This window comes from Pseudophryne corroboree, chromosome 8 (genome assembly GCF_028390025.1).
Source record: "Pseudophryne corroboree isolate aPseCor3 chromosome 8, aPseCor3.hap2, whole genome shotgun sequence".
Classification (NCBI taxonomy): domain Eukaryota; kingdom Metazoa; phylum Chordata; class Amphibia; order Anura; family Myobatrachidae; genus Pseudophryne; species Pseudophryne corroboree.
Window position 1 is genome coordinate 313,620,868 of NC_086451.1, and position 17,145 is coordinate 313,638,012.

The 17,145-nt window shown below is 49.7% G+C and overlaps 1 protein-coding gene across 1 annotated transcript in view; it reads right to left on the minus strand.

Moving 5' to 3' along the window:
- The window catches only part of TMEM185A (transmembrane protein 185A), a 90,464-nt gene extending 73,745 nt beyond the window's left edge, over nt 1–16,719 (minus strand). Inside the window, exon 1 of the mRNA XM_063937392.1 lies at nt 16,576–16,719. Coding sequence (XP_063793462.1) covers nt 16,576–16,613 — 38 coding nt within the window. The 5' untranslated portion in view covers nt 16,614–16,719. The remainder of the gene's footprint in view (nt 1–16,575) is intronic.
- Between the last annotated feature and the right edge of the window lie 426 nt (nt 16,720–17,145).

Consider the following 17,145-nt stretch of genomic DNA (forward strand, 5'->3'; position numbering starts at 1 on the left):
GACATCAGTCTTCACCAAGGTAGCGCACAGCACTGCAGCTGTGCGCCATTGCTCCTCATGCACACTTCACACTCCGGTCACTGAGGGTGCAGGGCGCTGGGGGGGGGGGCCCTGAGCAGCAATAAAAACACCTTGGCTGGCATATATATCACAATATATAACCCCAGAGGCTATATATGTGATAAATACCCCTGCCAGAATCCATAAAAAAGCGGGAGAAAAGTCCGCGAAAAAGGGGCGGAGCTATCTCTCTCAGCACACTGGCGCCATTTTCTCTTCACAGTGCAACTGGAAGACAGCTCCCCAGGCTCTCCCCTGTAGTTTTCAGGCTCAAAGGGTTAAAAAGAGAGAGGGGGCTAAATTTAGGCGCAATATTGTATATACAAGCAGCTATTGGGAAAAATTCACTCAATATAGTGTTAATCCCTAAATTATATAGCGCTCTGGTGTGTGCTGGCATACTCTCTCTCTGTCTCCCCAAAGGGCTGTGTGGGGTCCTGTCCTCAGTCAGAGCATTCCCTGTGTGTGTGCGGTGTGTCGGTACGGCTGTGTCGACACGTTTGATGAGGAGGCTTATGTGATGGCAGAGCAGATGCCGATAAATGTGATGTTGCCCCCTGTGGGGCCGACACCAGAGTGGATGGATAGGTGGAAGGTATAAACCGACAGTGTCAACTCCTTACATAAAAGGCTGGATGACGTAACAGCTATGGGACAGCCGGCTTCTCAGCCCGCGCCTGCCCAGGCATCTCAAAGGCCATCAGGGGCTCAAAAACGCCCGCTCCCTCAGATGGCAGACACAGATGTCGACACGGAGTCTGACTCCAGTGTCGACGAGGTTGAGACATATACACAATCCACTAGGAACATCCGTTACATGATCCCGGCAATAAAAAATGTGTCACACATTTCTGACATTAACCCAAGTACCACTAAAAATAAGAATTTACTTACCGATAATTCTATTTCTCATAGTCCGTAGTGGATGCTGGGGACTCCGAAAGGACCATGGGGGATAGCGGCTCCACAGGAGACTGGGCACAAAAGTAAAAAGCTTTAGGACTACCTGGTGTGCACTGGCTCCTCCCCCTATGACCCTCCTCCAAGCCTCAGTTAGGATACTGTGCCCGGACGAGCGTACACAATAAGGAAGGATTTTGAATCCCGGGTAAGACTCATACCAGCCACACCAATCACACCGTACAACTTGTGATCTGAACCCAGTTAACAGCATGATAACAGAAGGAGCCTCTGAAAAGATGGCTCACAACAACAATAACCCGATTTTTGTAACAATAACTATGTACAAGTAATGCAGACAATCCGCACTTGGGATGGGCGCCCAGCATCCACTACGGACTATGAGAAATAGAATTATCGGTAAGTAAATTCTTATTTTCTCTAACGTCCTAGTGGATGCTGGGGACTCCGAAAGGACCATGGGGATTATACCAAAGCTCCCAAACGGGCGGGAGAGTGCGGATGACTCTGCAGCACCGAATGAGAGAACTCCAGGTCCTCCTCAGCCAGGGTATCAAATTTGTAGAATTTAGCAAACGTGTTTGCCCCTGACCAAGTAGCTGCTCGGCAAAGTTGTAAAGCCGAGACCTCTCGGGCAGCCGCCCAAGATGAGCCCACTTTCCGTGTGGAATGGGCTTTTACAGATTTTGGCTGTGGCAGGCCTGCCACAGAATGTGCAAGCTGAATTGTACTACAAATCCAACGAGCAATCGTCTGCTTAGAAGCAGGAGCACCCAGCTTGTTGGGTGCATACAGGATAAACAGCGAGTCAGATTTTCTGACTCCAGCCGTCCTGGAAACATATATTTTCAGGGCCCTGACTACGTCCAGCAACTTGGAATCCTCCAAGTCCCTAGTAGCCGCAGGCACCACAATAGGCTGGTTTAAGTGAAATGCTGAAACCACCTTAGGGAGAAATTGAGGACGAGTCCTCAATTCTGCCCTGTCCGTATGAAAAATTAGGTAAGGGCTTTTATAGGATAAAGCCGCCAATTCTGATACACGCCTGGCTGAAGCCAGGGCTAACAGCATTACCACTTTCCATGTGAGATATTTTAAGTCCACAGTGGTGAGTGGTTCAAACCAATGTGATTTTAGGAATCCCAAAACTACATTGAGATCCCAAGGTGCCACTGGAGGCACAAAAGGAGGCTGTATATGCAGTACTCCCTTGACAAACGTCTGAACTTCAGGAACAGAAGCTAGTTCTTTTTGGAAGAATATTGACAGGGCCGAAATTTGAACCTTAATGGACCCTAATTTGAGGCCCATAGACAGTCCTGTTTGCAGGAAATGCAGGAATCGACCCAGTTGAAATTCCTCTGTAGGGGCCTTCCTGGCCTCGCACCACGCAACATATTTACGCCAAATACGGTGATAATGTTGTACGGTTACATCCTTCCTGGCTTTGATCAGGGTAGGGATGACTTCATCCGGAATGCCTTTTTCCTTCAGGATCCGGCGTTCAACCGCCATGCCGTCAAACGCAGCCGCGGTAAGTCTTGGAACAGACATGGTCCCTGCTGGAGCAGGTCCTTTCTTAGAGGTAGAGGCCACGGGTCTTCCGTGAGCATCTCTTGAATTTCCGGGTACCAAGTCCTTCTTGGCCAATCCGGAGCCACGAGTATAGTCTTTACTCCTCTCCTTCTTATGATTCTCAGTACTTTTGGTATGAGAGGAAGAGGAGGGAACACATACACCGACTGGTACACCCACGGTGTTACCAGAGCGTCCACCGCTATTGCCTGATGGTCCCTTGACCTGGCGCAATATCTGTCCAGTTTTTTGTTGAGGCGGGACGCCATCATGTCCACCTTTGGTTTTTCCCAACGGTTCACAATCATGTGGAAGACTTCTGGGTGAAGTCCCCACTCCCCCGGGTGAAGATCGTGTCTGCTGAGGAAGTCTGCTTCCCAGTTGTCCACTCCCGGAATGAACACTGCTGACAGTGCTATCACATGATTTTCCGCCCAGCGAAGAATCCTTGCTACTTCCATCATTGCCCTCCTGCTTCTTGTGCCGCCCTGTCTGTTTACGTGGGCGACTGCCGTGATGTTGTCCGACTGTATCAACACCGGCTGACCCTGAAGCAGAGGTCTTGCCTGACTTAGGGCATTGTAAATGGCCCTTAGTTCCAGGATATTTATGTGAAGTGACGTTTCCATGCTTGACCACAAGCCCTGGAAATTTCTTCCCTGTGTGACTGCTCCCCAGCCTCTCAGGCTGGCATCCGTGGTCACCAGGACCCAATCCTGAATGCCGAATCTGCGGCCCTCTAGGAGATGAGCACTCTGCAACCACCACAGGAGTGACACCCTTGTCCTTGGAGACAGGGTTATCCGCTGATGCATTTGAAGATGCGATCCGGACCATTTGTCCAGCAGATCCCACTGAAAAGTTCTTGCGTGGAATCTGCCGAATGGAATCGCTTCGTAAGAAGCCACCATCTTTCCCAGGACCCTTGTGCATTGATGTACTGACACTTGGCCTGGTCTTAGGAGGTTCCTGACTAGGTCGGATAACTCCCTGGCTTTCTCTTCCAGGAGAAACACCTTTTTCTGTACTGTGTCCAGAATCATCCCTAGGAACAGCAGACGTGTCGTCGGAATCAGCTGCGATTTTGGAATATTTAGAATCCATCCGTGCTGTCGTAGTACTACTTGAGATAGTGCTACTCCGACCTCTAACTGTTCTCTGGACCTTGCCCTTATCAGGAGATCGTCCAAGTAAGGGATAATTAAGACGCCTTTTCTTCGAAGAAGAATCATCATTTCGGCCATTACCTTGGTAAAGACCGGGGGTGCCGTGGACAATCCAAACGGCAGCGTCTGAAACTGATAGTGACAGTTCTGTACCACAAACCTGAGGTACCCTTGGTGAGAAGGGCAAATTGGGACATGGAGGTAAGCATCCTTGATGTCCAGCGACACCATATAGTCCCCTTCTTCCAGGTTCGCTATCACTGTTCTGAGTGACTCCATCTTGAACTTGAACCTTTTTATGTAAGTGTTCAAGGATTTCAGATTTAAAATGGGTCTCACCGAGCCGTCCGGCTTCGGTACCACAAACAGCGTGGAATAATACCCCATTCCCTGTTGTAGGAGGGGTACCTTGATTATCACCTGCTGGGAATACAGCTTGTGAATGGCTTCCAATACCGCCTCCCTGTCGGGGGGAGACGTTGGTAAAGCAGACTTCAGAAACCGGCGAGGGGGAGACGTCTCGAATTCCAATTTGTACCCCTGAGATACTACCTGCAGGATCCAGGGGTCCACTTGCGAGTGAGCCCACTGCGCGCTGAAATTCTTGAGACGGGCCCCCACCGTGCCTGAGTCCGCTTGTAAGGCCCCAGCGTCATGCTGAGGACTTGGCAGAAGCGGGGGAGGGCTTCTGCTCGTGGGAAGAGGCTGTCTGCTGCAGTCTTTTTCCCCTTCCTCTGCCCCGGGGCAGATATGAGTGGCCTTTTGCCCGCTTGCCCTTATGGGGACGAAAGGACTGAGCCTGAAAAGACGGTATCTTTTTCTGCTGCGAGGTGACTTGGGGTAAAAAGGTGGATTTCCCAGCCGTTGCCGTGGCCACCAGGTCCGATAGACCGACCCCAAATAACTCCTCCCCTTTATACGGCAATACTTCCATATGCCGTTTGGAATTCGCATCCCCTGACCACTGTCGCGTCCATAATCCTCTTCTGGCAGAAATGGACATCGCACTTACTCTTGATGCCAGAGTGCAAATATCCCTCTGTGCATCTCGCATATATAGAAATGCATCCTTTAAATGCTCTATAGTCAATAATATATTGTCCCTGTCCAGGGTATCAATATTTTCAGTCAGGGAATCCGACCAAGCCACCCCAGCACTGCATATCCAGGCTGAGGCGATTGCTGGTCGCAGTATAATACCAGTATGTGTGTATATACTTTTTAGGATATTTTCCAGCTTCCTATCAGCTGGTTCCTTGAGGGCGGCCGTATCAGGAGACGGTAACGCCACTTGTTTTGTTAAGCGTGTGAGCGCCTTATCTACCCTAGGGGGTGTTTCCCAACGTGCCCTAACCTCTGGCGGGAAAGGGTATAATGCCAATAACTTTTTAGAAATTAGCAGTTTTTTTATCGGGGGAAACCCACGCTTCATCACACACCTCATTTAATTCATCTGATTCGGGAAAAACTACGGGTAGTTTTTTCACACCCCACATAATACCCTTTTTTGTGGTACTTGTAGTATCAGAAATGTTCAAAACCTCCTTCATTGCCGTGATCATGTAACGTGTGGCCCTACTGGAAAATACGTTTGTTTCCTCACCGTCGACACTGGAGTCAGTGTCCGTGTCTGTGTCTGTATCGACCTGAGGTAACGGGCGCTTTAGAGCCCCTGACGGTGTTTGAGACGCCTGTACAGGTATTAACTGATTTGCCGGCTGTCTCATGTCGTCAACAGTCTTTTGTAAAGTGCTGACACTATCACGTAATTCTTTCCATAAGACCATCCAGTCAGGTGTCGACTCCCTAGGGGGTGACATCACTAACACAGGCAATTGCTCCGCCTCCACACCATTTTCCTCCTCATACATGTCGACACAACGTACCGACACACAGCACACACACAGGGAATGCTCTGATAGAGGACAGGACCCCACTAGCCCTTTGGGGAGACAGAGGGAGAGTTTGCCAGCACACACCAGAGCGCTATATATATATATATATATATATATATAGGGATAACCTTATATAAGTGTTTTTCCCTAATATAGCTGCTGTATATATTTATATGCCAATTTAGTGCCCCCCCCTCTCTTGTTTTACCCTGTTTCTGTAGTGCAGGACTGCAGGGGAGAGTCAGGGAGCCTTCCTCCAACGGAGCTGTGAGGAAAAAATGGCGCCAGTGTGCTGAGGAGATAGGCTCCGCCCCCTTCTCGGCGGCCTTTCTCCCGCTTTTTTATGGAAAAATTGGCAGGGGTTAAATGCATCCATATAGCCCAGGAGCTATATGTGATGTATTTTTTGCCAAAAAAGGTGTTTTTATTGCGTCTCAGGGCGCCCCCCCCCAGCGCCCTGCACCCTCAGTGACCGGAGTGTGAAGTGTGCTGAGAGCAATGGCGCACAGCTGCGGTGCTGTGCGCTACCTTATTGAAGACAGGACGTCTTCTGCCGCCGATTTTCCGGACCTCTTCAGTCTTCTGGCTCTGTAAGGGGGCCGGCGGCGCGGCTCTGGGACCCATCCATGGCTGGGCCTGTGATCGTCCCTCTGGAGCTAATGTCCAGTAGCCTAAGAAGCCCAATCCACTCTGCACGCAGGTGAGTTTGCTTCTTCTCCCCTTAGTCCCTCGGTGCAGTGAGCCTGTTGCCAGCAGGTCTCACTGAAAATAAAAAACCTACTTTAAACTTTTACACTAAGCAGCTCAGGAGAGCCCCTTAGCCTGCACCCGTTTCGTTCGGGCACAAAAATCTAACTGAGGCTTGGAGGAGGGTCATAGGGGGAGGAGCCAGTGCACACCAGGTAGTTCTAAAGCTTTTTATTTTTGTGCCCAGTCTCCTGCGGAGCCGCTATCCCCCATGGTCCTTTCGGAGTCCCCAGCATCCACTAGGACGTTACAGAAAAAGGGTTTTATGTTTGGGGAGAAAAAGCAGGCAGTGTTTTGTTCCCCCATCAAATGAGTGAATGAAGTGTGAAAAAGCGTGGGTTCCCCCGATAAGAAACTGGTAATTTCTAAAAAGTTACTGATGGCGTACCCTTTCCCGCCAGAGGATAAGTTACGCTGGGAGATATCCCCTAGGGTGGATAAGGCGCTCACACGTTTGTCAAAAAAGGTGGCACTGCCGTCTTAGGATACGGCCACTTTGAAGGTACCTGCTGATAAAAAGCAGGAGGCTATCCTGAAGTCTGTATTTACACACTCAGGTACTAGACTGAGACCTGCAGATAGTGCTGCTGCAGCGTGGTCTGTAACCCTGTCAAACAGGGATACTATTTTGCGAACATAAGACGTCGTCTTATATATGAGGGATGCACAGAGGGATATTTTGCCGGCTGGCATCCAGAATTAATGCAATGTCCATTCGGTCAGGAGGTTATTAGAGACCCGACACTGGACAGGTGATGCGGACTTTAAAAGGCACATAGAGCCTTATAAGGGTGAGGAATTGTTTGGGGATGGTCTCTGGGACCTCGTATCCACAGCAACAGCTGGGAAGAAAATTTTTTTACCTCAGGTTTCCTCACAGCCTCAGAAAGCACTGTATTATCAGGTACAGTCCTTTCGGCTTCAGAAATGCAAGCGTGTAAAACGAGGGAAGAGGGAAAAAGCTGCACCAGTCAGCCAGTTCCCAGAATCAAAATTCTTCCCCCGCTTCCTCTGAGTCCACCGCATGACGGGGGGGCTCCACAGGCGTAGCCAGGTACGGTGGGGGGCCGCCTCAAAAATTTCAGCGATCAGGGGGCTCGCTCACAGGTGGATCCCTAGATCCTTCAAGTAGTATTTCAGGGGTACAAGCTGGAATTCGAGGCGTCTCCCCCCCGCCGTTTCCTCAAATCTGCCTTGCCGACAACTCCCTCAGGCAGGGAGACTGTGCTAGAGGCAATTCACAAGCTGTATTCCCAGCAGGTGATAGTCAAGGTGCCCCTACTTCAACAAGGACGGGGTTACTATTCCACACTGTTTGTGGTACCGAAACCGGACGGTTCGGTGAGACCCATTTTATATTTGAAATCCTTGAACACATACATAAAAAAATTCAAGTTCAAGATGGAATCGCTCAGGGCGATTATTGCAAGCCTGGAGGAGGGGGATTACATGGTATCCCTGGACATCAAGGAGGCTTACCTACATGTCCCCATTTACCATCCTCACCAGGAGTACCTCAGATTTGTGGTACAGGATTGCCATTACCAATTCCAAACACTGCCGTTTGGACTGTCCATGGCACCGAGGGTCTTTACCAAGGTAATGGCAGAAATGATTATACTCCTTCGAGAAAGGAAGTTTTTAATTATCCCGTACTTGGACGATCTCCTTATAAAGGCGAGGTCCAAGGAGCAGTTGTTGGTCGGAGTAGCACTATCTCGGGAAGTGCTACAACAGCACGGATGGATTCTATACATTCCAAAGTCACAGCTGGTTCCTACCACACGCCTACTGTTCCTGGGGATGGTTCTGGACACAGAACAGAAAAAAGTGTTTCTCCCGCAGGAGAAAGCCAAGGAGCTGTCATCTCTAGTCAGAGACCTCCTGAAACCAAAACAGGTATCGGTGCATCACTGCACACGAGTCCTGGGAAAAATGGTAGCTTCTTACGAAGCAAAATTCCATTCGGCAGGTTCCATGCAAGAACCTTTCAGTGGGACCTCTTGGACAAGTGGTCGGGATCGCATCTTCAGATGCATCGGCTGATAACCCTGTCTCCAAGGACCAGGGTATCTCTACTGTGGTGGCTGCAGAGTGCTCATCTTCAAGAGGGCCGCAGATTCGGCATACAGGACTGGGTCCTGGTAACCACGGATGCCAGCCTTCGAGGCTGGGGGGCAGTCACACAGGGAAGAAATTTCCAAGGACTTTGGTCAAGTCAGGAGTCGTCCCTACACATAAATATTCTGGAACTGAGGGCCATTTACAATGCCCTAAGTCTGGCAATGCCTCTGCTTCAAAACCAGCCGGTACTGATCCAATCAGACAACATCACGGCAGTCGCCCATGTAAACCGACAGGGCGGCACAAGAAGCAGGATGGCGATGGCAGAAGCCACAAGTATTCTCCGATGGGCGGAAAATCACGTCTTAGCACTGTCAGCAGTGTTCATTCCGGGAGTGGACAACTGGGAAGCAGACTTCCTCAGCGGACACGACCTACACCCGGGAGAGTGGGGACTTCATCCAGAAGTCTTCCAACTGTTGGTAAACCGTTGGGAAAGGCCACAGGTGGACATGATGGCGTCCCGCCTAAACAAAAAACTAGAGAGATATTGCGCCAGGTCAAGGGACCCTCAGGCGATAGCTGTGGACGCTCTAGTGACACCGTGGGTGTACCAGTCAGTTTATGTGTTTCCTCCTCTGCCTCTCATACCAAGGGTACTGAGAATAAGAAAACGAGGAGTAAGAACAACACTCGTGGTTCCGGATTGGCCAAGACGAGCGTGGTACCCGGAACTTCAAGAGATGATCTCAGAGGACCCATGGCCTCTGCCGCTCAGACAGGACCTGCTGCAGCAGGGGCCCTGTCTGTTCCAAGACTTACCGCGGCTGCGTTTGACGGCATGGCGGTTGAACGCCGGATCCTGAAGGAAAAGGGCATTCCGGAGGAAGTCATTCCTACGCTGATTAAAGCCAGGAAAGATGTAACTGCAAAGCATTATCACCGCATATGGCGGATGTATGTTGCTTGCTGTGAGGCCAAAGAGGCCCCAACAGAGGAATTTCAACTGGGTCGATTTCTGCATTTCCTACAAGCAGGAGTGACTATGGGCCTGAAATTAGGCTCCATTAAGGTACAGATCTCGGCTCTGTCGATTTTCTTCCAGAAAGAACTAGCTTCACTACCTGAAGTTCAGACGTTTGTTAAGGGAGTGCTGCATATTCAGCCCCTTTTGTGCCTCCAGTGGCACCTTGGGATCTCAACGTGGTGTTGAGTTTCTTAAAATCACATTGGTTTGAGCCACTTAAAACCGTGGATCTAAAATATCTCACGTGGAAAGTGGTCATGTTATTGGCCTTGGCTTCAGCCAGGCGTGTGTCAGAATTGGCGGCTTTGTCATGTAAAAGCCCTTATCTGATTTTCCATATGGATAGGGCAGAATTGAGGACTCGTCCCCAGTTTCTCCCTAAGGTGGTATCAGCTTTTCACTTGAACCAACCTATTGTGGTGCCTGCGGCCACTAGGGACTTGGAGGATTCCAAGTTGCTGGACGTAGTCAGGGCCTTGAAAATTTATGTTTCCAGGACGGCTAGAGTCAGGAAAACTGACTCGCTATTTATCCTGTATGCACCCAACAAGCTGGGTGCTCCTGCTTCTAAGCAGACTATTGCTCGCTGGATTTGTAGCACAATTCAGCTGGCGCATTCTGCGGCTGGACTGCCGCATCCTAAATCAGTAAAAGCCCATTCCACAAGGAAGGTGGGCTCATCTTGGGCGGCTGCCCGAGGGGTCTCGGCTTTACAACTTTGCCGAGCTGCTACTTGGTCAGGGGCAAACACGTTTGCAAAATTCTACAAATTTGATACCCTGGCTGAGGAGGACCTGGAGTTCGCTCATTCGGTGCTGCAGAGTCATCCGCACTCTCCCGCCCGTTTGGGAGCTTTGGTATAATCCCCATGGTCCTTTCGGAGTTCCCAGCATCCACTAGGACGTCAGAGAAAATAAGATTTTACTCACCGGTAAATCTATTTCTCGTAGTCCGTAGTGGATGCTGGGCGCCCGTCCCAAGTGCGGATTGTCTGCAATACTTGTACATAGTTATTGTTAACTAAAGGGTTATTGTTGAGCCATCTGTTGAGAGGCTCAGTTGTTTTCATACTGTTAAACTGGGTATGGTATCACGAGTTATACGGTGTGATTGGTGTGGCTGGTAAGAGTCTTACCCGGGATTCAAAATCCTTCCTTATTATGTCAGCTCGTCCGGGCACAGTGTCCTAACTGAGGCTTGGAGGAGGGTCATAGTGGGAGGAGCCAGTGCACACCAGGTGACCTAAAAGCTTTCTTTAGTTGTGCCCAGTCTCCTGCGGAGCCGCTATTCCCCATGGTCCTTTCGGAGTTCCCAGGATCCACTACGGACTACCAGAAATAGATTTACCGGTGAGTAAAATCTTATTTTAGTACTATTATGTGGTCACGCCCCTTCCCCTCGAAACAACGCCCCTAAAAAAAATTCCGGCGCGCACTGTCCATGCTTTCACCTATAGGAATGGGAGCACCAAGCGTTATAGTATGTACCTATATTTGCCCTTCTAACTTAAAAATGTGCCCTCACGAATGAAAAATGTGCTCTCCCCGTGATCAGCACCCTGCCCTAACAAAATCCTAGAGTGAACACTACAATCCGGACCATTTGTCCAACATATCCAGCTAGAAGGGCCTTGCATGAAACCTTCCATACTGAATCGTCTCGTAAGAGGCCACCATTTTCCCCAGAAGGCGTATGTAGAGATGCACCGAGATCCGGGTTGGCATCAGGACAGCCCGAATTATCGACTGGAATACCACTGCCTTTTCCAAGGGAAGGAATACTTTCTGAGACTCTGTGTCCAGTATCATTCCCTGGAAAGGAATCATCTGCATTGGGTCTAGGTGGGATTTTGGTAGGTTCAGAATCCACCCGTGATCCAGGAGTATTCTGGTTGAGAGAGCAATGTTGTACAGCAACTGCTCCCTGGACGGTGCCTTTATCAGAAGATCGTCCAGGTATGGAATTATGTTCACTCCTTGTTTGCGGAGTAGTAACATCATCTCTGCCATCACTTTGGTGTACACCCTCGGTGCAGTGGAGAGACCAAATGGCAGGGTCTGGAACTGGTAGTGACGGTCCTGCAGTGCAAACCATAGATAAACCTGATGAGGCGGCCAGATCGGAATATGAAGGTACGCATCTTTGCTATCCAGGGACACTAGGAATTCCCCCTTCTCCAGACCTGAGATCACCGCTCTCAGAGACTCCATCTTGAATTTTAACACTCGTAAGTACGGGTTCAATGACTTCAGGTTCAGAATCGGTCTTACCGAACCGTCTGCCTTCTGTACTACAAACAAGCCCCTTTATGAATGCAGTGTCCACAACTTCTGGCTAGGACTCTATTCCACTTTTGCTCACAAGTTCAATTTGTGGACACTGCATTCATAAAGGGGATAACCAGTGGTACCTTGTGTATCTTTTATCAAGTATTTTTATACCCAACACTACGAGCAATTGCTATCACTTTTTAATGATTAGAATCTATTAAGATTGTTTGAATAAATGTTTATATTTTTATTGGTATAAATGTCGATTGTTATTTGACCTTCCCTATACAGGCTGCCGTTGATAGCGCACTCTTTTATATATTTTGTTTGTATTTAAGCTGGAATAGTAACCCTTGTTTTGCAGATGAGCTAGAACTGGAACAATGACTTGGGTCTGTAACAGTATTTGAATGGCATCCTGTAAGGTTATTCTTGCCTCTTGTGAAACTGGTAAGCCTGATTTGAAGAATCTGTGAAGTGGGAGCTCCTGGAACTCCAGTCTGTAGCCCTGGGAAATAAAGTCTATGACCCAGGGATCCTGGCACGAACTTGTCCAGATGTTACTGAAGAATTTTAATCGGTCTCCCACATGCCAGTCTTCCAGGCATCGTGGTCCGTCATGCGGAAGGTTTTGAGGAAGCAGAGTTTGAGCCCTGTTCATGTGAACCGGCAGTTGCTGGTTTGCGTGGTTTAACTCTAGCGCCTCTGGTGGCTGTAGAAGAATCTCTGGCCTTGCCCCTAAACTTGGCAGTCCGAAATGACTGTAAGTTGGATCATGAATAGGCCTTCCTAGCTGGGGGAGCTGCAGAAGGTAGGTATGTGGACTTATCCACAGTAGCTTTGGAGATCCATTTGTCTAGTTCATCTCCAAATAAGGCCTCGCCTGAGAAAGGTAGGCCTTCCACGCCTTTCCTGGAGTCTGCATCCGTAATCCACTGGCGTAGCCATAAACCCCTGCGTGCAGACACTGCCATAACTGTAGAGCGTGCATTAAGCAAGCCTATCTCTTTTATGGCTTCCACAATAAAGTTCACAGAGTCCTGTATATGTTGCAGAAGCAAAATAATCTCCCCTTGAGGCAAGGTATCTAACCCCTCAATTAGGTTACCCAACCATTTAGCAATGGCTCGCGTAATCCACCCACATGCTGTAGTGGGTCTCTGGGCCCCCCCTGGCAGCAGTATACAAAGATTTGAATGTAGTCTCAATCTTACAATCAGCTGCATCCTTTAGGGAGGCTGCACCAGGAACAGGTAACACTATTTAACATAAGAGCCGGGAGACCGATGCATCCACTACCGGTGGATACTACCATTTTTTCCTATCCTCAGGAAGAAAGGGAAAAGATGATAAAAACCGTTTAGGGATCTGAAATTTCTTATCAGGATTAACCCACGGTTCTTCAAACAGCGTATTTAGTTCCTTTGACACAGGAAGCGTAGCTGAAGATTTCTTCTTTATATTAAAATAAGATTCCTCACTCTCCTCTGTCACATTATGAGGGATATTCAGAACGTCTCTGATAGCTTTTATGAGAGCCTCTATTCCCTTCGACAAAGTACCCTCCCGCACCTCTGAGTCCACCTCACCCTCCTCCATTTCTGACCCCTCATCATCAGAGTCAGACTGCAGGATATGGGCCAAAGTACATTTTTGCGGACAAATGGCAGGGGACTGAGACACTGGTTTGGGTACTGAGTCTTTTTTCATAAACTTAGTCATACATTGTCTTAAGTATTGCATCTCTTTCTCATTCCGAGATAACTTAGTAGAAATTGTGGAAATAATTCCCCAAATGGAGTCCAGCCATGCTGGTTCTGCCCCACAAGCCTGGGAAGGGATACTACACTGAGTGCACACAAGTGAACACCCCGGAGAAGAGGAACACTGTGCCTTACATGAAACACACTCTTTGCCTGACATACTGTAATAGTGACAGCACACACACACAGGAAAAGGTTAAATGCACAATTAACCCACAAAGAGCCCTTCCAGGGAGACACGGAGGGAGTATAGAACCAACCCGGCGCCCTTGACGCTAATGCCAAGCTTAGCCGGGTCGCAGACTAAGTACCTAGATTAGGGAATTAGTACACTAATAATCACTCCCCCTCCTGCTATGACCCCCTGGTACTGCTGAGGTAATCTGGAGTCTCTCCAGAGGAGCTGCGCGTCCCTGTAAGTTAGCGTCTGTGTCAGCTGCAGTAGGGAAAATGGCGCCTGTGAGCTGCTAGATCCGCTTATAGTGAAGCCCCGACCCTTCAATGGCGCGCGGTCTTCCCGCTCTTCTTTATACTGGCTGTATGTGTCTATGTACTGTGTCCGCTGTTCAGCGTCTATACACAGTCGGGAGACGCAGTCCGCCCCAGTTAGAAGCCGTGCATCTCCGTACCGTCATGACGCTATAATGGCCGGCGTCCCGCTAACTGGGACGCTGGCTTAGTACTCACCATTCTTCTGGCTCTGTTGTTAGGGATGGTGGCGTGCCGCGGGAATGTATGCTCACCGTGGCGGGGCTTGCGTATAGGTCCCTCAGGAGCTAGTGTCCTGTCAGCGGGGAACAGGACCATTAACCCCGGGAGAGGTTGCCCCCCCCCCCTCCCTAAGTCCCACCAAGAAGGCAGGCTGGTGCCATCCAGCCCTGTCTGAAAATAAACTCAAAAAATAAATGCAGAAAACTCTTCAGGAGCTTCCAGAGATGTGACCGGCTACTCCAGGCACATTTTCTAAACCGAGTCTGATAGGAGGGGCATAGAGGGAGGAGCCATCACACCTAATCAAACTTCTATAGTGTCCATGGCTCCTAGTGGACCCATCTATACCCCATGGTACTAAATGGATTCCCAGTATCCCCTACGGACTACGAGAAAAGGATTTACCGATAGGTAATTAAGATCCTATTTTTTTTCCCCTTGACTAGTGCTAGCAGATGCAGTCCTTGCTTGCCTTCCAACCACTGCTTATTGGGTTTTTCCACCTTGGCCCTTTGTCAGCCATTGCAATTACAATTTTATTGTCATCACCAAGAACACAAAGAATTTGACAATTACATTTTTTTGTACAAGGCACATAAGTACAGTAAACAGCAATCACAGTAGTGCAAACATTTAAAAAAAATAAATAAAAAAAAATCATCATTAAAATACAAACTAAAGGGGTGTTTCAGACCTGATTGCTGCTGTGGGTTTTTGCACTGCGGCCGATCAGGTCCTAACTGTGCATGCGTATGCACCGCAATGCGCACACGCATCGGACTACAACAAAGGGCATCACCGGTCAGCGACGGAATGGTGCGAAATATCCGATCGCACGGGCGTTCGCAAGGTGATTGACAGTAGGAGCCCATTAGCGCACACTATCAATTTCTTAAAGTGCCCAAGGCTCTTAGTGGACCCGTCTATACCCCATGGTACTAAATGGATTCCCAGTATCCCCTAGGACGTAAGAGAAAATAAAATACTTTACTACAGTGGCAATTGTGGAGATTAATGCTGCAAGTAAGATGGGGAGAGGTTACTGTAGGAGAGATGGGGAGCATGTGCTGTAGGTGAAGGTTCGGTATGTGTAACCGCAGCAGGATGCCGAATGTCAGTATACCGACATCGGCATCCCGAGCGGTAGAATGCGGGCAAGGGGTGAGCGCAACGAAGCCCCTTGCGGGCTCGGTGGCGAGCGTATGTCGTGGACACCCATAGAGGGGGAATCACCTTCCTCGCCGGTATACCGGCGGCAGAATGGTGCCCCCTTCGGGATCCCAGCATGAGTATTGTGACAGCCAGTATCCTGAAGAGCGGTATGCTAACTGCATATCGTAGGTGACATGGGGAGAGCGTGCCGTAGGCAACATGATGAACACTTGTTGTAGGCGACATGGGGAGAAGTGCCGTAGGCGACATGGGGAGAGCGTGCCGTAGGTGACATCGGGAGAATTGCTATAGGCGACATGGGGAGAGCGTGCCGTAGGTGACATGGGGAGAATTGCTATAGGCGACATGGGGAGAGCGTGCCGTAGGCGACATGGGGAGAGCGTGCCGTAGGCGACATGGGGAGAGCGTGCCGTAGGCGACATGGGGAGAGCGTGCCGTAGGCGACATGGGGAGAGCGTGCCGTAGGCGACATGGGGAACACTTGTTGTAGGCGACATGGGGAGAGCGTGCTGTAGGCGACATGGGGAGAGCGTGCTGTAGGCGACATGGGGAGAGCGTGCTGTAGGCGACATGGGGAGAGCGTGCTGTAGGCGACATGGGGAGAGCGTGCTGTAGGCGACATGGGGAGAGCGTGCTGTAGGCGACATGGGGAGAGCGTACTGTAGGCGACATGGGGAGAGCGTACTGTAGGTGACATGGGGAGAGCGTGCTGTAGGCGACATGGGGAGAGCGTGCTGTAGGTGACATGGGGAGAGCCTGCTGTAGGCGACATAGGGAGAGCATGCTGTAGGCGACATGGAGAGCATGCTGTAGGCGACATGGAGAGCACTTGCTGTAGGTGATATGGGGAGTGTGTTGCAGGGGAGAAAGGGAGAGCAGACTGCAGGGACTGGGTGCAGAGAGAGTTATTACGAAGTTAAAGGCTGGATGCATGAAGCGAATACAGTATGTCCTAATAGTAAGAACGATCTGTCAGTATATACTGTAGATCAGACGGTGCACAATCACTCCTGACCACACAGGTCTCATCTTTCGCAGTCTCCTCCAGTGCAGCCTCAGCGTCTCCTCCTCCCTCTCTGCTGCCACTTCCTCCCCAGTCTATAGGCCTGAGCCTCCCGTCCCTTTTTGCCGTTTCATGATCTCTTTAGGCTGCGCATCATCGGCTCCTGCCCCCGTTCCCAGCGCCCTCACAGATCAGCTCACCTGGGGTTGAAGTCCTGGAACAGACCCCGGAAATTCATGATATAACCAGGCGCCAGCTTTACGCTCTACTGGCCGTAGCCGTACATCTCAGCTCCACTCACCGCAGCCAGTCACTGCCGCCGTATTACTGCTACACTGCGCGCACTCCCTGCAACTGCAACAGACCTGGGAGCTGCTGCTGCCCCTGTCTTCTCTCAAATACGGCAAATTAAACTTTGTTGTGGTACCTTCGAATATAATAATAATAATAATTATTATTATTATTATTATCAGTAAGACTGGGCTAACAGAACTTTAGTTATCCACTCTGAAAGTGACAATGCTAATTTCTCTGACGTCCTAGTGGATGCTGGGTACTCCGTAAGGACCATGGGGAATAGACGGGCTCCGCAGGAGACTTGGCACTCTTAAAAGAAAGATTAGGTACTACATCTGGTGTGCACTGGCTCCTCCCTCTATGCCCCTCCTGCAGACCTCAGTTAGAATCTGTGCCCGGCCAGAGCTGGATGCACCCTAGGGGCTCTCCTGAGCTTCCTAGAAAAGAAAGTATTTGTTAGGTTTTTTATTTTC